We start from the raw sequence: 10155 nt of genomic DNA on the forward strand, positions 1-10155 counted from the left end.
TATATATATATATATATATATATATATGGATACGGATCGGGCTGCACGCTGCAGCAATGCTTATATGGATCGGGCTGCACGCCGCAGCGATATATATATTGGATCAGGCTGTACGCCACAGCAATAGTGCGCTTGGGCCGTAAGGGGCCCCTCCCGGAGTCTGCACATCCCCAGTGAGCGCCGTCGACGATATATGGATCGGGCTGCATGCCGTAACGGTTATTATATATAGATGGATCGGGCTGCACGCCGCAACGGATTACTATATGGTACCTATTGAGCGTGAGTGCTGAGTGTGAGCACTGGTTGGTAAGAGTTGAGTCACGAGTGACAGAGAGGCTAGCCCTAGGGGCGATGGATATAGACATGCATATGACTGATGTTTGCCTGAGAGGCCTATTTATGAACTTATTGATTTCACTTCTCTTTAAAGTGAGTTTCTATCGAATATGTTGATTGATTGACTGTTTTCACTCATCTTTATATTGAGCCTCTGTCGGAAAGTTGAACAAATATTTTTAAAACAACTTTTATTTAAACTAGGATTATGAGATGTTCAGAAATTAATTACTGATTTGGCATTTGGTTATTTCCACCGAGATTTTCAAGTTATGAAGTATTTATGATTACTGTTTTGCCCGAGGGGCTGTTTTACGAACTATGCTTTGCCCGATGGGCCGATTATTGCTTTAATCTCTATTGTTATTTTAAATGGTACTGAACCCCTACTGAAACTGCTGGAAGCATTTCAAAAATGATTTTTTTACTAAAAGCTGGGTTTTAAAAGGGAAGGTTGACTCGTATTATGATTTGAAAGCCTGTTGTGTTTATTGAGCCTAGCGCGAATGTGGATTCATTGTTTCCTACTGCTCAGTCTTTATTTACTCTTATTACTTACTGGGTTGGAGTACTCACATTACTCCCTGCACCTCGTGTGCAGATGCAGGTATTTATCACCCAGTAGCGGGTTTTGGCTGATTAGAGGCAGAGCTATAGGAGTTTAGCGAGGTGACTGCAAGCGTTCGCAGCACCGCTTCTCTCTCTGTTGTTCATTATTCCTGTTTAGTGTATTTTTAGACCTTGTAATTGTATTTGCACTCTTATAGATGCTCGTGACTTGTGACACCCCAATTAGGGCTGTGTTGGGTTGTACTTCCGCTAATTAATATTATAAAATTATATTTAGACTGCTTATTCATGTTTAACTATTTTGAAAAGGCGATGCATGTTGGTTGGCTGGCCTTGTCTTCACGAGAGGCGCCATCACGACCGGATCGAGGTTTGGCGTCGTGACATTTAACTTTTAACTGAAAGGCTTCCCATTTTTAAAATAGTACTAGATTATTTACAAATCGGTGTTGTTAGACAACAACAGTTGGTAGAAGTAGTGGATGAGCCACCTTTTGCTAAGGGGCGTTAATGGACTCTTTTTTGCTGGAAAATTACATTATTTAACTAGGTCAAAAATTTATTTTTATTTATTTGTATATTAATAATGTTAGGCTTATAATTTTAATAATGTTCAATAATTAAAAGAGCCTTGACTAATGTCATCCCACTTTGTGTGCAAATTCGCAACAGCTATGATGGATCAAAGAAAGGAAAGAAAAACATACAAGGAAATCAGAGGAAGCCAACGGCTATGTTTTTCAAACTCCATATCAAATGGAAAAAGAATCAATCAATCAAGCAACAAGGAAGGAAAGACAATCAATCAGACGAGTTAAAGATTCTCAAGCATGCAAGGAAGGAAAGAGAGTCAATCAAGGAAAATCTACGAAAGCTCTAAACAAGGTTAATTGGAGGAGCCAAACTTCAAACTTAGAATAAATCTGGCCACACCTCTCAAGCTAGAATCATGAAGTTACCCTCGGGGTCCTACTCTTAGAAGTCTATACCTCACAAGGAAAGACCTCCAATCAATCCTCCTTTGCGATCCCAGAAAAGAGAAATCAGTAGACACATCGAGCACTATTAAAAAAGAAGTAGAAGGACAAGGAAGATTACGCAACTTAACATCTGTTTCTACACCCTTCTAGTTCTTTGTACAAAAATTGTATTCTTGAGTCTACAAGTGTCGCGAAAGATAGGAAGAGTTAGAAAACAAAACAAGAGTTGTGTCTGTTAGAACATGCGCAGCGGAAGCAAGCATACAATCCAGGCATCAAATACATGTAAACTAGACAATGCAATAATAACAGGATTAGAAGCACTAACCTCTTGAAATAGTCGCACAAATCCTCCAAACGGCAAGAATCCAGGGCTATAGTCTTCTACTATATGCCTGGTAAAACCTTTGGACGATTTTGCTTTTGGGTGGGCAAGAACAATACAACTAAAAGGTAAGTTCTTAGGTGAAACTAGTCTTCCTTTAATAGACCCGAAATTAAGCCACAATCGGGGCTCAAAAACGTGTAGGATTCTGCAAGTAGAATCCTACTCTAATTCAAAAGGATAACTTTTCTCCCAAGCTACTCTTTACCAAGTTTGTCCAGGTTTTTACTAGGTATAGCAGGGACCGCAGAAATAATAAGAGGCTACTAATTATAGTATTAATTCAAAATTAGCATGAATTAATTCTTACTATATTAATTGCAATTTATTCCACTAAAAAACTGCAATTGAACTCCTCAATATGAATTTCGAAAATTCATTAACACTTATTTTAACTCCCCATGTTAAGATTTCAAATACTAGTTAATTAAATTAAATCATTGAAAATTTAATTCAATTAACTAATTAAATCCTTTATAATTCCGCTTAAACCATTTCATGTGACGGATACAAAATCCACCGACCGGATTTTCACATGAAAACTTATAAGCTTACATAAAGGGGTATTATCAAACTCAAAACCGAGTCATGGATTCTATCAACTAATTATTATTTCACAAATATTATTCGTTATTTGTCCAATCTATTAGGCATACACTAACTCTGAATAGAGTCGTACCTTTTGATAAATCAAAACAATAAACAAATTACATTGATTATAAAAATTATATCAAGATTAGGAGTATAAGCTCTTTAATAAATTAGAGAAAATGTTTTATATATATTCAGTACATAAACATCTTTTCTCTCCTTGGTCCGTTCAATATACACTAAGTATACTAGCACAAGAAGTCGGAGTAAAGCTACTCCCATAATCAAGATAAATTATACTATAATCTTGTGCTACAACCATCAAGATATTTTGTCCAATAATATCTTTGATTGTGAACATAGTTTGTTAATTATGAGAACCGACAATTTAATCTTCTGTGCATGAGCTAAGACTCTATACACTAAATTGTCTACTACATAACCAAAAGGACGCACATGTAGCAAATGATCTATTTAAAATAGTACTTTATTGAATTGAATAAATTAAATAAATAATTGTTCCATAAAGAATAAATATAATACTATGTCTAAACCACATGGTTAATAGTATATCCCAACAGTGTCAACACTAGATAAACATTATTGTTGAATATCGTAGGTGGTAAACGTACTAAAACTATCATTATTGTAAAGACTTACTGAAAATCTAAGAGACCCCTTGTGACCCAAGGAAACTAGACGTAGATACCATCCCGGTACTTAACCAGTATATGCCTCCTTTACTGAATGCTATTGTCCGAGATAGAGCAGGTTAAAGCTCCTATTACTAATATTGCGTTAATGCTTGAACCCTTAACTTTTTTGGTAAGAATCAGATAGTTGAATTTGAAAGTTGATGGGTCTGTCATCCCATATTTGTCTCGAGGGGTTCTAATCCCTTTTATCTATTGCTTGGAAAAAGCAAGTAACAGAAAAAGGAAAGAAAACGAGTCTGAGAGTCTGTGGACGGGCTTGGGTCTGATAAAAGAAAAGGGTTGGGTTACTAAAATGGATGGGCCAAGATTTTGGGTTGGGACAAGAAAATCCATGTGGGCCACTAATTGAATGCCACATGTTCAATTAACATGTCCATTATTGCCGTGTCATGATTCCGTTAAGGGAGGGATATTTTTAACCCTAAATATAACGTTAAGGATAATTTTGAACCAATAGGTGGAAGGAGGACATTTTTAGGCTATTTCTAATACGTTAAAGGGCATCTTTGGTCCTTTTTCGTTTATACTAAAAGAACATCGGAGTCGACCTAAGGGTGTTAAACGGGTGGTCCGGGCCGGTCCGGGCCTGTGTTATTTGGACCCGTACGGGTTTGGTCCGGGCCGGTTCCGGGCTTGGTCTTAACGGGTTTAACGGGTTCGGGTTCATCCGGGTAAAAATTGAACCGTAAGGGTTACGGGTTGAGGGGGCCAGGCCGGGCCGGGCCGGGTTTAGTATTTTTTTAATTTTTTTTTTGAAATTTTGTATAACTATTGTAAGTTATATTAATACTTTGTATTAATTTAAAGAATACAAGGAAGATGGGAAAAAAATTGTACTTATTGCAAGTGCTACTTTTATTTCATAATTCAAATTTCAAACTTACAAATTGAAAGGTATACATTTTTAACAACAAGTAAATTCAAAGGTTTTGCATTGCCTTAGTAAGTTCTTCATAATCAATATGAACCGATTGACCTTCTTCTGGAGTGTTAAATTCGGATGGGTTACCATGTGTTAATATATCTCCAAGTTCCTCGTCTTCTGGGCTATCAACATCTTCACGTCCTTGATTTCTTCGTTCCGATCTAATCCAATCTCTGAAACATACTAAAACTTCCAAAGCATTGCTTCCCAATGAGTGGCGGGTGTCTCCAAGTTGTTGTCTTGCTTGGCTAAATGCACTCTCCGATGCAACAGTAGAAGTTGGCACATTCAGCACGTCCCGAGCCATAGCGAAAAGAACAGGAAATTGCTTTCCATTCTCATGCCACCATCCCAACGGTGAAAATTCCTTTGTGCGAGGCTCTTTTTGCTTCTGCAAGTAGAATTGAAGTTCATCAATGTTCCTGCTACTGGTTTGAGTGTTAGAAAATATAGAAAAAATATTAAAACTATCAAGGCCTTCTTCATCATCCACAGTAGCAGAAGTGCTACATTGCATAGTGGGATTAACATTGCCTACAGCACGAGCAGCATCATCAATTACATTTGCATAATAATTATATAATTGTTGTAAATATTCATTTAGCTTGTTCATAGAGACATATAAATTTGGGGTTTCAGTTTCTCCAATCTCCAATCTCCATATAAGTATATAAAGCATTCATTAATTGGTGACAATCAGACATCTTAATAGAAGGATTTAAAACTGCACCAATTAAGTAAATCGGAGGAATTGAAAAGAAATATTTTTTGAATTTTGCTTGCATTTTTTCAACAACATCCTTATATTTTTCTTTCTTCTTAAATTCAGATAGTAGAAAAGAAATTTCAGCTATATGTACTAAAGCCATAGTAACGGTGGGGTAATATGCTCCAGAAAACTCAACAGTAGCTGTATAAAATTTATGTAAAAATTTAACAACATCATTAATGACCTCCCAAGTAGCACTTGTTAACATACGGTTTGGATCAGTACAATGCGCATTAGCAACTTCAGTTATTGGGAATCTATATTTGTAGCAACATTTTAAAAATATATATGTATAATTCCATCTAGTAACAATTTCGTCTGGCATGAATCTGGGTTTAAGGTTATATTGGACACACTTATTCTTAAATTCCTTTATTCTAGATTGTCTATTATTTCCTTGAATAACACCAACTGCTCTTCTAACATGTAATCTCAGTTGAAAATAAATCAAGGCCACTTTTAACAATTAAATTATAAACATGACATGCATACCTAACATGAAAAATTTCATCAAGAGGTGGTTGCAAATGCAGTTTCAATATTGAAATTGCGGCATTATTGTTAGAAGCATTATCAAAAGACATACACAATACTTTTTGCTTTAGATTATAAAATTCAACTACTTCACAAAAAGTACTACTTATAAACGCAGCAGTATGACTCTGATCTTCATCATATCTAAAAGCGATAATACGTTTTTGCATACAAGTAGTATCATCTATCCAATGACATGTAATTGTCAAATAATCATTTCCATTAACAGCATGGCCAATATCAGAAGTTAGAGAAACTCTACAAGGAAGGTGGCTAAACAAATAACGTATGTATGTTTGATATTGTCCATGAAGTCTAAAGATATCAGCTCTACAAGTACTTCTAGGGATACCTTTAAATAAAAGACTGTAAATCCTTTGAATATACATAATAAGATATGATAAAGAAGCAAAAGAAAAAGGTAGACATCCCAAAGCAATCATTTTTGCTAACTCCTCACGATCCTTCGTTTTATCATATTTCACTAGACCTCCAGTAGTAGGGTTAATAGTTGTTTGATTTCCATCACCATCAGCGCCCCATTCTATGGGATGCTTAGTTCTCATATGTCTACTAAGCGTCCCAGTCCCCCCTAAATTTCCTCCAGTTAAATGTTTAAAATCACCTTTACAAAGTTTGCATTTAACTCTATCAGTACCTTCTATTATTTCAAACAAATTCCAAACCTTACTTCTTTTTCTACGATAAGTAGTCGGAGCCACAGGTGGTCTACTACTAGTGTCACGACCACCACCCCTTGTAGCAACTCCAACACTAGTAGTTGTAGCCGGTATCTCATCTTCCATTCCTATTTCATTATCTTCTATTCCAAAATCTTCTTGTAATTGTTCATAATCTATATTATCATTAGGCGATGTTTCAGAAACATTTGTAAATTGGGTATTACTATTACTACCAGATGCTGAAGGACTACCTCTTTTTTTATTTCCCCTACCAGTAACTTTTCTACACGCTCTTTTAGCAGCATTCAACATATTGTAAAAATTAAAGTATAAGCTAAAATTAAATATGCAATTAAAATATTAAATAAGAGAAAGAGTTGGAGGGAGTGCACCGAATTCGACAATAAATTGAGCACTTGATTACGCAATTCCGATGTTACCACGAACAAACGTCAAGCAAGTATTTCAATTTTGAACTTCAAACTTCAAATTCCGAATGACAAAACACGATAAATTAAATTCAAGAAAAGAGAGCCAAATAAAAATTATAAAATTAGAAGATGAAATGATGAATTGAAGACTTGAAGTCTTGCAAATTGGAGAATGAGAGAATGAGAGAAATTGAGATTGAGAAATAAGTATTGAGTGAAGAAATGAAGAAGAGGGGGGGGGGGGCATTTATAGTTTTAGAGAAGTTTAGTTTTGTAAATTGAAAAAGGGTTAAAAATTTAAAAAAAAATAGGCTATTTATGCAAAAGACCCGTTGGCCAACGGACCAAATCAGAATCTGACCGTTGCCAACGGTCTGTGGGCCCCATTCAATTCGAAAATTAAAAAAAAAAACAAAAAAAAAACTATCCGTTGAACTGGGCCGGGCCGGTTAACCCGGTAAGAGTGAACAGTAACTCTACCGGGTTCAACCGGGCCAGTTACCCGTTTCAAAAATTTAAACCGTCCAAACCCTCCCAATCCCCCTACCCAGCCCAGCCCAGCCCAACCCCCCCCCCCCCTTACCGGTCCGGTCCGGTTTCGGGTTCTACCGGTCTGGGCCGGTCCGGAACCGGGACAACCCGACCCGTTTAACACCCTTAAGTCGGCCAATGGATACTCTATCAGATGCTCCGCTGCATGGAATAATTCCTGCTACAATAAGTTAACAGCTAATGACCAAAATCTCTGCTACTAAGACTTGTAATTGCACACTTTATCCAATGTCACGATCAATATCAAAGTTAAAACTTTAAACGAAGTTTCGTCTTTGAACAGAACACTGGTCTTAAAGGTAAAGAAAAAGGCAAAGTTTGAGTCTGCGCTTGACTTGTGAGTTGTGACGGAAGAGCATATGTCACATTCATCATCTGTATTTGGTCTTAGTACAATGCCCTCTTCTCTAAGAAATTGGGAGTCACCACCCCTAGGCCCCCACCACTTTGTCTTCATTTTTTGATTGGCTCATTGGCTTTGCCTGTTAAATCAATCACGCGAGTGCTTACGTACGTACTCTGCTTCAACCAAAATAATTGAAAAACTTTTTTTCTTGAAGGAGAAGTCAGTCTTAATTACTCATCGTAATATACAGCTTCAACGAAAGTCACAAATAATTCCACGTATAAATAACGTGAGAGTCTCGCAACTGCATCATTAAACACTCATGCAATCATATAAGAACTGAAAACAACCACACAGCTTTACTTTTCTTTCTGCTTTCTGCTACTAAACTACATCTTTTTTTCTTTCTTTCCACAAATGGGTCAGCTCCATTTTTTCTTCTTTCCTATGATGGCTCATGGCCACATGATTCCTACACTTGACATGGCGAAGCTCGTTGCTTCACGTGGTGTTAAGGCCACTATAATCACAACCCCACTCAATGAATCTGTTTTCTCCAAATCTATTCAAAGAAACAAGTATTTGGGCATCGAAATCGAAATCCGTTTGATAAAATTCCCAGCTGTTGAAAACGACTTACCTGAAGAATGCGAACGCCTCGATCAAATCCCTTCAGATGATAAGCTCTCAAACTTCTTCAAAGCTACAGCTATGATGCAAGAACCACTGGAACAACTTATTGAAGAATGTCGCCCTAATTGTCTTGTTTCTGATATGTTCCTTCCTTGGACTACTGATAGTGCAGCCAAATTTAACATTCCAAGAATAGTCTTTCATGGCACAAGCTTCTTTGCTCTCTGCGTTGAGAATAGCGTCAGGCTAAATAAGCCTTATAAGAATGTGTCCTCTGATGCTGAAACTTTTGTTGTACCGAATCTGCCTCACGAAATTAAACTGACCAGAACCCAGTTGTCTCCGTTTGAGCAATCTGGGGAAGAGACAGCTATGACCCGGATGATAAAAACAGTCAGGGAATCAGATTCAAAGAGCTATGGAGTTGTTTTCAACAGTTTCTATGAGCTTGAAACAGATTATGTTGAGCATTATACTAAGGTGCTGGGTAGAAGAGCTTGGGCTATTGGCCCGCTATCGATGTGCAACAGGGACATTGAAGATAAAGCTGAAAGAGGAAAGAAATCCTCTATTGATAAACACGAGTGCTTGAAATGGCTTGATTCAAAGAAACCCAGTTCCGTCGTCTACGTTTGTTTTGGAAGCGTAGCTAATTTCACTGCATCACAACTACACGAACTCGCTATGGGAATTGAAGCTTCAGGACAAGAATTCATTTGGGTTGTTAGAACAGAACTAGACAACGAAGATTGGTTGCCTGAAGGATTTGAGGAAAGAACAAAAGAGAAAGGTTTAATCATAAGAGGATGGGCACCTCAAGTACTAATTCTTGATCATGAATCTGTGGGAGCTTTTGTGACTCATTGTGGTTGGAATTCGACGCTAGAAGGAGTTTCAGGAGGGGTTCCAATGGTAACATGGCCTGTATTTGCTGAGCAATTTTTTAATGAGAAGTTAGTGACTGAGGTTTTGAAAACTGGGGCTGGTGTTGGTTCGATTCAGTGGAAGAGATCAGCTAGCGAAGGAGTGAAAAGAGAAGCAATAGCTAAGGCAATAAAGAGAGTAATGGTGAGTGAAGAAGCAGAGGGATTCAGAAACAGAGCTAAAGCGTATAAGGAAATGGCAAGAAAAGCTGTTGAAGAAGGAGGATCATCTTACACTGGATTGACTACTTTGTTGGAAGATATAAGTACATATACTTCTACTGGTCATTAAGTTATGATTAAAAGCAAAAAAGTAGTACAGTACTTGGTATGATTTCTATACTGTTTTTGTGCTTTTTCTGTATGTGACTAGGTGCTAATTTAAACATTTCTTTTTGTCACTTTTTATAATTACATAATGACAATATGTGGAAGAACCCCTTGCCTCCATTTTTCCTTTATTTAGGAAGTAGTAAGATTATTTTCAGCCGAAAATGAGATCAGAAAATCAAGGTACTCACTGTTCCCGGATAGTAGTGGCAAAATGGATAAAAAAAATCAATAGTCATCCATATTATTTACACAAAAAAATAGGTTGGATAATGAACTTTTTAAAAACGGGTCAAATATGGATAAAAACCATATTATCCCTTAGAAAATGAATAACAAATGGATAACTAACGGATTTAACTTTTACTAGATTGCTAATGTTTGGGAGACTAGAAATTCCCCCAAAAGTGATCATATTCAAGAAGTCATGGATAATATGTATATCCAT

The 10155-nt window shown here is 36.8% G+C and overlaps 1 protein-coding gene across 1 annotated transcript; it reads left to right on the top strand.

Moving 5' to 3' along the window:
- Nucleotides 1–8113: 8113 nt before the first annotated feature.
- LOC109214311 (scopoletin glucosyltransferase) lies at nt 8114–9827 on the top strand. Its single transcript, XM_019378221.1, has one exon. It carries the CDS (start codon nt 8239–8241, stop codon nt 9667–9669), a length of 1431 nt encoding a protein of 476 aa, XP_019233766.1. The 5' UTR covers nt 8114–8238; the 3' UTR covers nt 9670–9827.
- Nucleotides 9828–10155: the final 328 nt, after the last annotated feature.

Source organism: Nicotiana attenuata, unplaced genomic scaffold (genome assembly GCF_001879085.1).
Source record: "Nicotiana attenuata strain UT unplaced genomic scaffold, NIATTr2, whole genome shotgun sequence".
NCBI classification, from domain to species: Eukaryota; Viridiplantae; Streptophyta; class Magnoliopsida; order Solanales; family Solanaceae; genus Nicotiana; species Nicotiana attenuata.